This window comes from Trachypithecus francoisi, unplaced genomic scaffold (assembly GCF_009764315.1).
Source record: "Trachypithecus francoisi isolate TF-2019V2 unplaced genomic scaffold, Tfra_2.0 Lachesis_group9, whole genome shotgun sequence".
NCBI classification, from domain to species: domain Eukaryota; kingdom Metazoa; phylum Chordata; class Mammalia; order Primates; family Cercopithecidae; genus Trachypithecus; species Trachypithecus francoisi.
Genome location: NW_022681474.1, coordinates 21,419,135 through 21,436,211, shown reverse-complemented (window position 1 = coordinate 21,436,211; position 17,077 = coordinate 21,419,135). Strand labels below are relative to the sequence as shown.

The 17,077-nt window shown below is 34.8% G+C and overlaps 1 protein-coding gene across 1 annotated transcript in view; it reads right to left on the bottom strand.

The window, feature by feature from the left end:
* MALRD1 (MAM and LDL receptor class A domain containing 1) overlaps nt 1–17,077 on the bottom strand; it is a 702,910-nt gene that overhangs the window by 645,813 nt on the left and 40,020 nt on the right. The window contains 3 exon segments of the mRNA XM_033209380.1: nt 4,179–4,275; nt 13,778–13,939; nt 14,029–14,123. Of these exon segments, the coding sequence (XP_033065271.1) occupies nt 4,179–4,275; nt 13,778–13,939; nt 14,029–14,123 (354 nt within the window).

The window sequence follows — 17,077 nt, the reverse complement described above, 5'->3', positions numbered from 1 at the left end:
CTACAATATGTTGTTAGAGAATATGTAATATAAAAAGATGCAAATTAAGGTAACATAATTACAAATTGTGGGAGGAAAGTAGAATTCTAGAATATTTGCATGCAACCAAGCTTAAGTTGTTATCAGTTTAAAATAGTGTTCTGTAAGATTTTTTTAATGTAAGCCCCATGGTAACCAGAGAGAAAAAATTACAGCAGATAAACAAATGAGAAATAGAAAAGAATCAAAGCTTATCACTATACAAAAGCACCAAGCCACAAAGATAAACAAGAGAAGAAAGAAACAAATTTCTACAAAATAACCAGAAAATAATGAATAAAAGGAAAGGAGTAGGGCCTTATCTGTCAATAACAACATTAAATGTAAATGGATTAAATTCTCAAAATATGTAGAGTGGATAAGTGGATTAAAAAACAAGACAAAATTCTATGTTGCCTACAAGAGACTCACATCACCTGTAAGAATACCCATAGACTGAGAAAGTAAAGGAATGGAAGAAAAATATTCCATGCAAATAGAAATCAAAAGAGACCAGCAGTAGCTATAACTATATCATATAAAATAGACTTTAATTTGAAAACTGAAAAACTCGACAATGATGGTCATAATATAATGATAAAGGGATCTATTTAGAAAAAGGATAAAACACTTGGAAATATACATTCACCCAAAACTAGACCTCCCAATATATATAGCAAATATTATTAGACGTACAGAAATAGATAGACTGCAATACAATAAAAGATTTTAATCCCTTACTTTCAGTAATGGATGGATCATTCAGACAGAAAATGAACAAAGAAACATTATATTTAAACTTAACTCTAGATCAAATAAACCTAAAATATATTTGCAGAACATTCTACTCAATAATTACAAAATATACATTTTTCCATTAGCACATGGAATTTTCTCCGGGATATATCATATGTTAGGCCACAAAACAAGTCTCAACAATTCTGTAAAAATCAAAATCATATGAATTATCTTTTCCAGCCACAATGGAATAAAACTAGCATTCAACAACGAAATGAACTTTGGAAGTTATACAAATACACGAAAATTAATCATACCTTTGAAGAACAAAATAAGCCAATGATAAAATTAAAAAGAACAGTTAAATATTCCTTGAGACAAATATAGACACACAACCTACCAAAACTATGGGATACAGCAAAAGCAATTCTAAGAGAGAAGTTTATCTTAATAAATGCCTACATCAAAATATTAGATGTTATACTTCAAGGAATTAGAAAACACAGGAAGAAACCAAACCCAAAATTAGTAGAAGGAAATAAATAATAAAGATCAGAGCAGACTTAAATGAAATAGAGACTAAACAAAACAATACCAAAGACAACAAAGCAAAAAGTTGTTTTTTGAAAAGATAAACAAAATTGACAAACAATAGCTGGACTAAGGATAAAAAGATAGAAGATTCAAATAAAATGAGAGATGAACAAGGAGATATTATGACTACTTGCACAGAAATGCAAAAGATCATAAAAAGCCATCATGAACAACCATATGCTGGAAAACCTAGAAGAAATACATAAATTTCTGGACACACAAAACCTACTAAAATTGAAGAAATAGAAAATCTGAACAGATTGAATTAGTAATAAAATGTCCCCCACCAAAGAACAACCCAGACCCTGATGGCTTCACTAATCAATTCTAGCAAACATTTAATAAATAACTAATAACATCTCACTGATATGTTAAAACTAAAAGAGTTGATCTCACAGAAATAGAGAACAGAATGATAGATACTAGAGGCTGTGAAGGGTGAGTGGGTGGAAAGGGAATGTAAATGGAGGCTGAATACATTCTATGCATGTAACAAACTCACATGCACCCCATAAACATGTAAAATATTTCATTCATAAAATAAATAAATAAATAAATAATACCTATCATTTTAAAAAACGAGATTACATCAAACTAAAAAGTTTATGCACAACAAAGAAAACAACTGAGTGAAGAGACAACCTACAGGATCGGAGGCAATGTTTGCAAACTGTGCATCTAATATGGGGTCAATACCCAGAATACACAAGAAACTCAAAACAACTCATTTTCAAGAAAACAAATAATCAAATTTGAAAATGGACAGAAAACCTCAATAGATATTTCTCAGAAAAAGACAGAAAAATGACCAATGAGTATAATATGAAAAAAAATCTCAGCATCATTAATCATCAGGGAAATGCAAATTAAAATCACAATGATATATCATCTCTTACTTCTCAGAATGGCTATTATCAAAAAGTCAAAGTTAACAAATGCTGGTGCGGATGTGGATAAATGGGAATACTTATATACTGTCGGTAGAAATGTAAATTAGTACAACCATATAGAACAGTATGGAGGTTCCTCAAAAAGTTGAAAATAGAACTACCAAATGATTCATCAACCCCACTTCTGAGTATTTATCCAAAGAAAATGAAATCAAAGAGATATGATTTCAACCTCTATCAAAGAGATTTTTGCATTCCCATGTTTACTGCAGAACTATTCACGATAGCCAAGATAGGGAATCAACCTAAGTGTCCATCAATGGATGAATGGATAAAGAAATACAAGCAATATAATTCTTTTTTATTTAACTATAAAAAGAATAAAAGCCTACCATTTGTGACAATATGGATGAATCTGGAAGACATTAAATGAAATAACCAGACACAGGAAAACAAATACTATATCTTACTTGTTTGCAAAACTTTCAAAAAGCTACCTTATAGAAGTACAGGGTAGAATAGTGGTTACCAGAGGCTGGGGAAAATAGCATGGATGGTGTGTGTGTAGAAACTGGTCAATGGGTATTAAATTACAGATAGATCAGAGGAATAAATTCTGTTTTTCTATTACACAGTATAGTTAACAATATTATATTATTTCAAAATAACTAGAAGAGAGAATTTCAAATGTTCTTATTACAAAGAAAAAATAAATTTTTGAGATAACAAATAATTACCCCGATTTAATCATCACACAATGTATACATGTATTTAACATCACATAATATCCAATAAATATGTACAATTATGTGTCAATTGAAAATAAAATAAAACTTTTTAAAAACCAATATCAAGATCCTATGGTCTTTCTTAAGTAGATGAAGACATCTCTTCTTGTCTTGAAATATTATTTACCACAACAACTATATCTCTGTACTAAATTGAACTCAGAAGCCTTATCTACAAAATAGCTACCTTTATTCTGTAGCAACATGCCACAGTATAACAAAATTCTTTTTTTTTTTTTTTTTTTTGAGGCGGTGTCTCGCTCTGTCGCCTGGACTGGAGTGCAGTGGCCGGATCTCAGCTCACTGCAAGCTCCGCCTCCCGGGTTCATGCCATTCTCCTGCCTCAGCCTCCCGAGCAGCTGGGACTATAGGCGCCCGCCACCTCGCCCGGCTAGTTTTTTGTATTTTTAGTAGAGACGGGGTTTCACTGTGTTAGCCAGGATGGTCTCGATCTCCTGACCTCGTGATCCGCCCGTCTCGGCCTCCCAAAGGGCTGGGATTACAGGCTTGAGCCACCGCGCCCGGCCAACAAAATTCTTAAAAGAAAAAAACCCTGAAATATATATGACTGATTCTTTTTGATAATTAGATTAAGCTTGATATTTTATGCTATTTTAATTACAATTTTAATATTGAATTGTTTTGGAATAATACAAATGGAGAATAGAATATTATTCAGTTAATATAATCAAAGGAACAATAGAAATAAAAGTTTACATCTGATATATGTGGTTTATTGATGTGTCAAAATAGAAAATAGATTATAACTAATATCTCTATTTTGTATCTTTCAGCAGAATAATCAAACCAATTGTCCAAGAAGACAATTTCAAGTCTATGGAGGCTAGTTTTCTCCCAGTCTCCTAGAAGGAACAGAGTTACCTTGTTAAGATTTAACTTTAGCCACTGTAAACATTGCTACAAGATTTCAAGTCTAAGACTAAATTATCCCATTCAGTTCTTTACAGCATCAGTCAGTGAAATCCTAGTATAGATCCAGTCACTGTTATACAATGTACTAGAACAAGGAAAAATAGCCCACATGAAAACACAGACAAAAATAAACAGGAGATTAAAGTCATTACAATCCTTAAATTGCACTGAAATCTTTATACACAAAAAAGGTCAAAATGAGAGAAAAAGTTCTTACCATTGGCAGGCAAGCAGCCTGAACTGCAAGATATATCATCAATAGCAATGACTTCATCCTGTTCATACGTTGAAGTCATTTGACCTTGAAAAACAACCTGCACAAGAAAAACAAAACAAAACAAAAACATAAAGCAAGGAACATCACTGTCTCACAGTGTTATAAAAGAGAGCCTGCAACAGGAAACATGTCACTCTCTAGAAGCACTTGGGTGACCATGCCAATTCCAGGTGCAAAGAAATCAAAGCAAACACTGAAAAACAAAGAAATGTAGGGTCATCACTGTATCTCAAATGTCTGGCATAGGGTAGGTAACATGTTAGTGAAATGCAGCAATACTCACCTGGATTTTTCCCTACAACCATCTCCTATGTTCAGTTCCTATGTGTTCATACTGTTTCACATTTACCAGTTTTTGGATCCATGCTCCATCTTGAGATCCAGTTCTTGGCATTTTGCAATTGTGCCCCATCTTCCCCTTTGGTTCTCTAAATCTTATCCACTCTTGCCTTAGATGTCATCCTCATGCTATCCTATTGCACATTTTCTGCCATTATCTAAACATTGACTGGAAATGATTGTTCTGTGACTTATTGTTAAAATGACTGAACGTGGCCTGTCACAGTGCCTCACGCCTGTAATCCTGGCACTTTGGGAGGATGAGGCGGGTGAATCACTAGAGGTCAGGAATTCTAGACCAACCTGGCAAACATGGTGAAACCCCGTATCTACCAAAAAAACAACAAATTAGCTGGGAGTGGTGGCGGGCGCCTGTAATCCCAGCTACTCAGGAGGCTAAGACAGAGAACTGCTCGAATCAGGGAGGCGGAGGTTGAATCGCTTGAACCCGGGAGGCAGAGGTTGCAGTGAGTGGAGATCGCACCACTACACTGCAGCCTGGGTGACAGAGCAAGACTCTGTCTCAAAAAAGAGAAAAGAAATGACTGAACGTGACATTATGATGTGGAGCCCACCCAAGACACCACTAAGAAAAGATACCCTGGTATGATTGATCTGAGAAACTTAAAAAGAAGCCACTCTCCGATTTTCTAATTACCCAAATCCATAGAAAATTGGCATGTTGATGGCAGACATTATCCCATCCTTATTAATGAATATCACTAATGTTAGAGGCTTTGTTCATGGATGTGATAAAAACATGTGCATTATTCAGTCTTGTTTACAACATAAACATTGTATTTCTCAAGAAGTCGGCCCAGATTTTTAGGTTTACAATTGATCTAGATGCAGCAAAACATAACAGATCTTTTTTTATGGTAAATTATTTCATCCCTGTACAATATGCTGTACCAATACATTTCCTTTCAAACCATATGCTATCTACCACTATTACAAATCCACTGAGAAACATCCACGACCTATAGAAAAATCTGTCAATAGCCCTAAGAAAGTCATATTCTCTTTATACAAAAATAAGTGTAACTACTTAGAAAATAGAATCATGTTGCAAAGGACTGGCAAAGATTATTGTGTAGAGATAGTTTTATACAAAAGTGGTATAACATAGTGATTAAAAGTATGGCTAGAATCTGAATCCAACATATAGCTAGGATCTGAAACCAAGTAGTTTGATTCAAAATACATTTTTTCAAAAAAATAGATTTTATATCACATATGTAGTTATATAATATACATTATATAATTTATATCATATATAATATATGCTATGTTATATATGTTATAATTATAACATATAGATTAATATATATTATATAGATACAAATATTTTGAATCAAACTACTTGGAGATATACAATATATGACATAATATTGCATATTAATAGTATATATTAATAAATTGTTATATATTAATAAATATATAATAAATTTGTAATATATAAATGTTATATATTTCCATATACATATATGTATACATATTATATATGTGATATAATGTATGTTATAGAATAATATATTATATATACATACATGTGTAAGATACATATATGTATTGTATTGATTTTGCATGTGTATGTATGTATACATACATAATATGTATTATATACAGATTATATATAATATAATATACATATTATATTTTATATGTTATAATATATATTTATATATATTATAATATATATTTATATAATATTATACAAGTATTAATTATATAAATTATATAATATGTAATTATACTATATTATTAATATATGTATAATATACATACCCAAGTTGGTTATATATAACTACATATATTATATACATCTAAGTAGTTTGATTCAAAATATCTATTTATAATATAGATAAATTATATACTTATTACATATTATATATATTTTGAAAAAATATATATGTATTTCAAATGAAACTATTTGGATTCAGTTCCTTGTTATACCACTTAACAGCAACAAGAGGCTGGGCGCGGTGGCTCAAGCCTGTAATCCCAGCACTTTGGGAGGCCGAGACGGGCGGATCACGAGGTCAGGAGATCGAGACCATCCTGGCTAACACGGTGAAACCCCGTCTCTACTAAAAAATACAAAAAAATTAGCCAGGCGAGGTGGCGGGCGCCTGTAGTCCCAGCTACTTGGGAGGCTGAGGCAGGAGAATGGCGTGAATCCGGGAGGCGGAGCTTGCAGTGAGCTGAGATCCGGCCATTGCACTCCAGCCTGGGTGGCAGAGCCAGACTCCGTCTCAAAAAAAAAAAAAAAAAGCAACAAGACCTTGGAGAACTTATTTAACATCTCTGTTCCTCAGTTTTCTTCTTTGTACAACTGTAATGATAAAATGATAGCCTACATGATAAGGAAAAAAGAGTTGCAAACATGTAAAACAGCACCTGGTATATAGTTAGCATTAAATAATGTTAGCTACTGTTATTGTAACATAGTTATTAAAATATTTAAGCTATTATATGAATTGTGTGTTTGTAAGTAAATATCTATTCTTTACAAATTAACATTTTATTCTTTCTGAAAGCTTTTTCATAGAGATAGTCCCTAGCTGTTGCTGAGTTAAGGACATGCCGACAGTCACTTTTTAAAAAAGAAGTAGAAATAAGTGTTAACTATATCACATGTCTCTTGTTTTTTTCTCCACACTCCTCACCAAAAAAACAACATTGATCTTCAGGGTTGATAAATCAGAAACTTACATTACAAATGTTAATCTCTTTCCTGAACTCTCCTCCCCAGTTTCCACAGTCTGCTGGACATTTTCACTCAGATGACACAAGTCATTTATAATTCACAACACTTTGTCCTTTCTCCTCGGATTGGAGCTCTCATCTCACTCTCATTTCCTGACAATGGTACCAGAAGACTGGTGCTCTCCAATGCTCAAAACTCCAAACTGACCTTGAGAGTCCCTTTCTCCTCCATTCTCATTTCCAACGAGACAAGCTCCATTAATCCCTATTTTCCTTTCATTCTTATTTCCTCTCCCATCTCCTCCCCCTTGACTACTGAAGTAGCTTTTAAATTACCTTCTTGCCTTAATCCTCTCCTCATTAGAGTTTGCAATAGATATTACATATTTATTTGATTCTGTTAAATTACATGTTAACTTGGTATAAGTGATGAAACATCATTGTGAAAATTCACTGCCATTTGAGTCCACTAGCCTAGCAGGAAGGAACATTTTTCTTAGGGAAATAACTATTTCTCTAAGTGGAGGGAAATTTACTAATAGGTCTATGTGGCTATAAAACACAAGACCCATCAGGCATAATTAAATAGTCTAGCTAAACAGATTTAAATGAAAAGAGTTGACAAGGATTTGGGTTAGAATCTGGAAAATTAGCTAAAGAAAGTGGAACCCTAGGATGATTAAAAAACAAGAAAAAATAAAGGCAGGACATGGTGGCTCACGCCTATAATCCCAACACTTTGGGAGGCCAAGGCAGGTTGATCACCTGAGGTTAGGAGTTCAAGACTAGCCTGGCCAACATGGCAAAACCCCACCTCAATTAAAAGTACAAAAATTAGCCAGGTGTTGTGGTACACATCTGTAATCTCAGCTACTCAGGAGGCTGAGGCAGGAGAATTGCTTGAACCCAGGAGGCAGAGGTTGCAATCTGATATGGTGCCACTGCATGCCAACCTGGGTGACAGAGTGAGACTCCAACTCGGAAAAAGAAAATATATATATATGTAGGTTCTACGGAGGGCCCTGGTCAGAGCTGTGTTGCTGTGTGGTAGTTGTATTTTTAGGAAAAGTAGTATCTAACACACATTCTTTGTTTTCTCCAAAACATCAGCAAGATTATTTTCCAAACACCCACCTCATTTTAATAACGTTGGAGGATAGATAGATAGATATTCGAGTTTTTTCTTTTAAAGGAGCAAAGCAGCAAAATAAAAGTGGATCATAGGACAGATGATGGAGTTCCGACACCAAAGAAGTCAGGGACGGCCTGCACTAATCCGACAGTGAACATAAAACAAATTCCTTTCACCCCAAACATTTTAAGAGAAGATGGATGACCTCTGAATAGAGGTAAGTGGTCAGCACTCAAGCCAATTGATTTAAATGTTAGAGGAAACGGTGATGACATATGGATAATACTGTCTGGATGGCACTGATACAGGAGCTAGAAAGAAATTATTTAGGTAGATAGTGAAGGTAAAAGAGTCCTCAGCAAGGCTTCCCTTCTACCAAAAAGCAGCCCAATAAATTATTTTTTCCAACAAAGAGCAGCCTGAAAAATCAAGCTGTAAACATAGATAAGCAAGCTGAAAGCTCGCACGGGTGAATGCCGGCAGTTGCGTCAATAAAAAAAGGCTACCTGGGGGCCAGGCATAGCCAATATAGAAGCTCCGTCTTCCCTTTTATTACCACATGCACAGTAAAGAAACAGGCAACATGGCACCAGCCAGTTAGAGAACCCATCTGCATAATAACAGATTAGGGTGGGAAAGGCCATCTTTTTGTGCCCTATGCAAACAGCACACCTACCCCTAACCAGTTTTTTGTGCCTTATGCAAATAACACATCTAGTCTGACCAGTCTTTAGTGCGCTATGTAAATCAGACACCGCTTCCTCAAGCTCATCTATAAAACCCCCTGCATTTCGCCATGGACTGGAAACCCATTCAGGATCCCTCTCTCTGCAGGAGAGAGCTCTTCTCTTTCTTTCACCTATTAAACCTCCATTCTTAACCTCACTTCTTGTGTGTTCATGTCTTTGATTTCCTTGGCATGAAACAATGAATCTCAGGTATCGCCTCAGACAACGAGACTGCTTCAGCATGAGTATAAACATTAGAAACATTTATGGTTATATGTATTATGTAAGAGTTTTCTTAATTAGTAGTATGCATTCATTTCCCAAGCAAACATTTGAGACACAAAATGATGAGAGTAATTATTTCCTCATCATGTGTTATCATAAATATTATTGAATTAAAAGGGAAAATACCTCAGATAATGATTTTGAAGAGTGACGGTAAAATTTTAAAAGTTAAGGTTAAAATTTACATTTTTTAAAATGCAAAGCTCATCTTTTGTCTTTATTAATAAATTCTATTCTTTCTAAATAGGAGGCTGCTGAGAACTCTCCAGCATTTCTCAATGAAATACCAAAGAAATGAAAAGTAAATAATAGCGTGTTAAAAATGCTTCAGTATCTTTTTGTACTTAAGGCACTGACTGTTCATTTAGTTTAACAATCTAGACATTCAACATGAAAATTATAGTCAGTGACATACTTAGTAGTAAGGGATAGTATTCATTCCTTCTTACCCATAAAACTGTTACATGAGCTTCTTTCAAGAACAACAACAACAAACAGGAGTGAAAGTGTTACCTAAAGGAAGTCCCGATCCAGACCCCAAGAGAGTGTCTTGGAGCTCACACAAGAAAGAATTGAGAGAATGTCCATACAGTAAAGTGAAAGCAAGTTTATTAAGAAAGTAGAAGAATAAAAGAATGGCCACTCAATAGACAGAGCAGGGCGTTCCCGAAAGTAAGAGGAGGAACGCATCCACCCTAGGTACAATACTTGTCTATATACAGGATAAAAAAAGATCACGGGGAGATGTGCTCTGCTATAATCTTTTGCGATAAAGGATTAATTTTCTTAATTACTATATTTTGCAAGAATCGACATTATTATCTTTAAAGTAAAATTAGGAATGATTTTGTTCTCAAGGTGTCAGGATACCAGGACACTCCCAAGTCCAGGTCTGTTTAGTAAATGTTATCAATCTGTTCCCTTAACAGTAAACATCTAGAGGCTAGGAATACCTAGCTTTCTGGAAATGCAACCCAGCAAGCTCATTTTCTTAGCCCTCACTCAACATGGAGTCACTCTGGTACTAATGCCTCTGACAAAAGGTTTCACCTGAATTAGGGGCTACATTTCTACTGCATGTTAAGTTTGTCTTATTATTTGTCTCCTTGAACATTTTAGGACAACAGTAAAATTAATCGCTTATGTCTGCAATTTTTTAAAAATGTGATTGCAATTAATCAGCAGCATGCAATGCCTAAAATTGTTGTTTCACCCAGCCAGCAGACAAAAGAATATATAATAAGTCATACACAACAGATTTGACCAAACTAGAGGTTGGACTTTTTTTCCCATTTGTATTCTAAATCCCTGTAATGCTTAACATAATAAAAAAAGTTACTATGGCTCAGTGATTCAGTAATTGAGATCTGAAATCAAACTACCTTAGAGTCTAAGCCGGTATGGGATTTAGTAGGTTGTTTAACTCTCTAAAGCTTGTAATTCTTGGAGTAAATCATCTTTCTACCTTAGAGGATTTTTGTGAAGGGTCAATAAAATTATGTATCCAAAGAAGTAAACACAGTGCCTTACATATAGTAAGTGCTAAAGAAATTTTAGTTGTTATTATTCCTTACATATCTTCGGAAACTCTCTGAAATGCTTCCGTCTTCGCTAAGTAGATAAACAGCAATCCTTCTGTATGCAGCAGCATTCCCTCAGAAATTAACCTGTTTCAATTTCATTAAAGAAGAGACCTAGTCATTCACAGATGGAGGTGATAAAGCCCCCACGTGAGCGTCAGCTGCAGTGGCTTTGTTCTAAGCCCATGCTAAGCTGGGATCCAGCTGAGACCGAAATCTCCTATTTGGACATTTTTAAAGGAAGGATGCATGGCTTTTAAACTATTAGAAGTCAGCATGGAAAGGAAATGGCAGAAAATGAAATAATTCTCAGAGGCTTATAAGTTGTCAAGGCAGCAGATACTGTCTGGAGACTCTGATTACAGAATTCCCTCGAATAAGCCCCTCAGAAAATCTTTTCAGGAGTGAGATACTAGATGATGGCAGGCCGTATTACAAGTACAGCACTTCTCTGTGGCCCACCAAACAAAAGCAAATGAACATCTGCTCACTTGCTGACAGGACAGAACTAAAGCATACCTGCAATCGGAAAAGGCTGGTGTAGCCAAGGGATCCCGAGAGAGTCATATGGTCTCCTAATTTTTGCAAAGCCTTTAAGGTAAATGCACTGTTTTCACATCAGCAATAACGTATATTGGGATATAAAATTAATATATTGCACATGCATCTGCTTTAGTTGAAGCCACTGGTACATTTAAAGCACTCAAGTGAATAACCTTGCTGCCTCAGCTACAGCCGAATCACCCTGGATATTACATATTCTGGAGTTTTACTTTTTTTTTATTGATCTACTGCACATATTTAATCATCAGAACTCAGGATGTATCACTCGAGAATAGGAAGTTGAGCAAAACAAGGACGTTATTTTGAAAGGTTTGACCTGCAAGATACAGCAAGTTCCAGTTCTACTCAACGCTCTGATCTCTTATGCTTCTAATAGAGATCTGGACTGAAAGACATAGACAGAGCTAAGAAGGTACAAAGGTTGGCAAAAGTAGTTTAAGACTCCCATACCATCAGTTCTGTTTCAAAGTTAAAAGGATGTGTAAATAACGATGGAATCGACCCGTAGGTAAGATTCTCATCTCACTTAAGTGTCTACAAGAACGGAGAGAGATAGAACTTCAGCAAGATCAACCTTCAGAGTCTACTCGATGTGACTCAATCCCCATAAACACAATCTTGGCCCAGTTTTGTTGCTTTTGTTGTCATTGTTGAGACAACAAGCAGACACAGGGAATTAAGAAGAGAAGGGTAAGAAATAAAATAACTTCTCCAGCGGTTAATAACACTTGAGCATCCACAGCAAATTAAACACATTATTGGTGCTCAGGGGGGTACTCATTCTGCATACCACAGCCCTTGAAAGCCACAGACGTCTTCAGGGTGGAGGGACACATAGTATCCCCTGCCCACACCTATCAATCATCTTCCCTTAACATGCTGTAGGGAACCTTCCCCTCATTGTACCTACCACATCCAAGAGCCCCAAATTAATCTTTCTTAAGTGAATGAATGAAATGTTGATAGAAACACTTAAGTGCCTGATGGCTTAAGATGCCTTTCCAACCACCCACACCCCCAACACTGATATTTGACTTCAATAGAGTACAGTCTCAGTCTCTGGTTAGCGTTTCCACTGAGAGTTTCTCTGAAGTCCTGCCATATAGGTGTCATTTAACCACCTGTTAGGGATTTTTTGTAGCCTTCTTTTGATCCCCATTAAGTTTATCAAAACCTGAAAATTCCAAATTACAGTGATTTATGATCAATCAATTAAGAAACTATGCCATTCTTATATCTTATAATTCAACTTTTACAATGAAGATCCTGTTCATTTAGCCATTCTTTTTCTCTTAGCCACTCAAAAGAATCAAAGGTAAAATTCAATCCAATTTAATCCCTATATTTAAGCAAGTGCTAAATCCACCATATAACAAATGATTTGACTTATATCAAATTTATAAGACTGATTATTATATCATTCTAATAATAGATGATTTAAAAAACCGATTTGGGTTAAATTGACTCACAGAGAAGGATTAGAAAGTTTTAAGGAATAAAATTCTTTAAAATCTCATGTTTAATAGGAAAATTTTGTTTGATTGGCTCAAATGTTAAAATAGGCAATACTTCTTCAAGAACTGGTAATAATCATTAGATTATCATTTCGACCATGCATAAGTTTTATTAGGCTGCATAAATAAGTTGTTTGTTTTATAGGCTTGCATTGACTTTAATTCTCTAAATTACTTTAGAAAATAAAGCCTGTGTTGAGTTTATCTATGAAATGAATATGACAATTATTCTACTTCAACAGCATTTGGAATAAGTATTTAAACATTCTCCTTCCTCATTACCCAGCATTCCGTTCTCTCAAAAGCATGAAAAAAGTCTGGAAGGAAAAAGTAATGAAAAGAAAGAAGAAGTTGGAGCAGTAAGAAAAGTAGAGAGGAATATGGAGAGGGTTCAAGAAATTAGGAGGAAATTAAAAGGTTGTATTTTACTGATATATCGGTATGTCTTAAAATATATCACCTTTAGTTTTCATACATACAATTCAAAACTTTATTGTAAAAGTGTCTTTCAGGGTGGCTAGCCATCCCAAATTGACTGAGATGTCCACTTTCAGCACTTGAAAGTCTTGGGAAATCCCTCAGTCGCTGGCAAACTGGGACGGTTGCCTTACTTTTAGTTCACCTGGTGTTAAAGATCTGTATCTTATTTTTTCTTGAAGGCCATAGTTAGAAAATAGAACACACATACCTGAAATCTCTGTGAACTCTGGATTTTGATGACATTTCTCTCCCACTGATTTGGGAGTGCAGCTGTGTTTTGCCATAAATGCTGAATAGGACCTCCACATGCAGTTTGAAGCCCAACCATTAATTTGCCACTCACTCGGCTGGAGAAGTAATAAAACGTAATCTGTGAAAGACAATTAGTACCCAAACAGTTATGATAAAGAAGTCCCCAAATGTGACAAAATATTTAAAATGCTGTGTGCTTTCAAATACCTGGCAGTCATGTTGATCATTTGTCGGAAGGAAAACTCTGGTTCTTAAACTTGAGGAAATAGAATCCACTCTGGACACCAGTAAAAGGAAGTGAGCTATCAGGAAGAAGAGACAGAGTACCAAAAAAAAAAAAAAGAATGAATAAGACCTACTATTTGATAGCACAACGGAGTGACTGTAGTCAATAATAATTTCATTGTACATTTAAAAATAACTAAAAGACTGTGACTGAATTGTTTGTAACATAAAAGATCAATGTTTAGGGGATGGGTACCCCATTCTCCATGATGTGATTATTATGCATTGCATACCTGTATCAAAACATCTCATGTACCCCATAAATATACACATTTACTATGTACCTACAAAACTTAAAAAAAAAAAAAAGAAACAACAGACAATGTATTAGATTCAGAGTGATCACTGGCGAATTTAAGACACCAAGTGATAATTCAGGCCCACATCCTCACTAGATTAATAATTTTTTTTGTTTAAAGAACAAATAATTTAACCACATCATTTACTTTTGCAAACCATCTGATATTTTTACTTCTTTCTGTTGCCCAGTGATACAGCTAATTGCAATTATACTCCCTATAATATGATCATGGGCTATAGTTCACAACCCAATTTATCACATTTAACATAGAAAGGTACATCCCGGCAAAGATGCTATCTAGGGAAAACATACTATCAGGACTGCCTACCAAAATAAGCAATTCGATGAAGACTTTTGACAGAGCAGGAGCACCATTATCTTGGACAAACACCACTATTTTAAGCTCCAGCTCCCTTTCTAACCTCATGCATTTCAAATAAATCACTTCTAACAATAAGCAGCTAGAAAGAGCAGACAGCACAATACAGATAAGACAGCTGCATGGTGTAAAGACCAAACTTTACACTCATACAATGGGCCCAAGTAAAACAGTGGGCCCTAATAAGCACATTCCTTTCTCTTTAGGTTCACTAAGACAGGGAAGCTCAAAGCAGACTTGGGGGGTATGCCTGCAGCTGCAGAAAGATGTATGGGAACAGACACAAAACTCTCCCTCCCAGATAAGCAAGACAAAGAGACACAGAAACATTCTGAGCCTGTGATAAGCTCTCCTGTCCGAAAATACTCTTAGTCTGTAAGAGAGAGGGCACTTGACCTAACTCGGCCAGAGGCCCCTCTCAGGTTTATTCTTTAAAATAAACCTGTTTCTGACTGATGAGTCACTTTTCATGTTTCCTTCGTCCTTCTTCAACTCTTACAGCTTTAGAAGAGATCATTGCTCGCTGCGCTTTTGTTCAGAAAAAGTTGGATCAGATAGTCCCAGCTTTTCCTAGGATTATGAAAAACAACTCTGAGCCCTGATGCTTTCCTATGCACTGCAGTATGGATAATACCTGTGGACTCTTATGGTTTAGAAGTCTGTAAAACAAACGTTGAGCATTCCCTGGGCTCTCATAGATTTCCTGTAATGCTTTATGCAGGTTCTAGCATATAATCTGAATACCATTGTTTTCTGCCACTTTATTTCATGTGCTTCTCTTTGTCAAAAGAAATGAGAAATATGATGATGACGACTATGATGACATAGCTACCTCAGTTATTCAGTGGTATTTTAAAGTCAGATTGGAAATCAAATCTAATTGTCACATCATTAAAAGAATCCATAGTAAAATTATGAGACCTAAGGAAGAAACCTCTCTTCCCTACTCCTATTCAAAAATTGCATCCTAATTAAGCAGCAAACAGTGGCATTAATGATTGCTTATGTTCAGAGACATAACTGAAATAACTGCAATAACACACAATTATTCTAAGAATATACTTAGTGGAATTATTATGTAAACACAATTTAGATGAAGAGCGGGTATCACGGTGATGCAAGTGGACTATCATTAGTTGGCTCTTGCAGCAGGTAAAGAAATGTTAAGCAAATGAATAATCAACTAAACATAATAAGTCATATGCATATATTATTGTAAGTTTAAATAATATTATTAGCAATACAAATGGTAATAGCATTCAGTCGGTTCTAAATTGTTCTTTATAAACATTCAACTACTAAAAAGAATCCCTGAGATACTCAGAAAAATTATTTTTATTTGTCAATGATATTACCTAAATTATTCATATTTTTAAAAGCTTGATATTAAAAATCAGATTTGACACACTAAGTTATTAAATAATAAAAGCAGCATTTTTCAGTGATATTTTTCAACTCACACATTAATAAATTATTTAAATATTTAAACAGAATGTTCCATAAATAAAAACTTTGTCATTTGGTATGTGTTATGGCACTATAAATTATTCTGTATTGTATCAAATATTCAATAAAGGTCAATCTTCAGGTTATAGTAGAAAGTAAAGGTTTAAATTCAGAAACAGCTTGATATCTTTTGACCTTTGTTCTAGTAATAAACTTTTTTCTTTGTATGGGGAAAAAATTGTTCAAAATGTACCCAGTGGCAATATCTGTTTTCTATGTTTAATTTTAACTTAGTGACAATCGCGATTTTTTTTTAGTGTGCACTTCATTTACCTTGCTCCTTTAGTATGAGTATAGAATTTCTTGAATTCACAGATGGAGATGTTCCCTAAAGAAAAATGTCACTTTATAGAAAGTTCCCTGGCTTTCCAGAGAACATTTTTTATCATGGCTGTTTATGAGTTTAAGAGAAAAAGGCAAATCTTTGACAGCATAACTTTTCTCCACATGACCATTCCCTCATTTAACACTCCCATCTACTACAGCTCTAATCAGCCAGAAAAGACTCCATAAAGCTCTTGAACAACAAAGCTTATATTGAATATTTTCTCTATAAACCTCTTGTACTTCCTTTAGCAGCCTAATAATACAGATATCACATGCAAACACATAATCACCATTATCATCATGTATCTCCATTAATCTCTATACCATCGTCATCATAGCTTGTTGACATGATAGTTAAATTCCCATGTTGTGCCTGCATTTATAAAAGTCAATGCATAATGTCTTTGAATCACATGTGTAACATAATCTTGTGACAAAGGGTTAATTATTAAAATGAC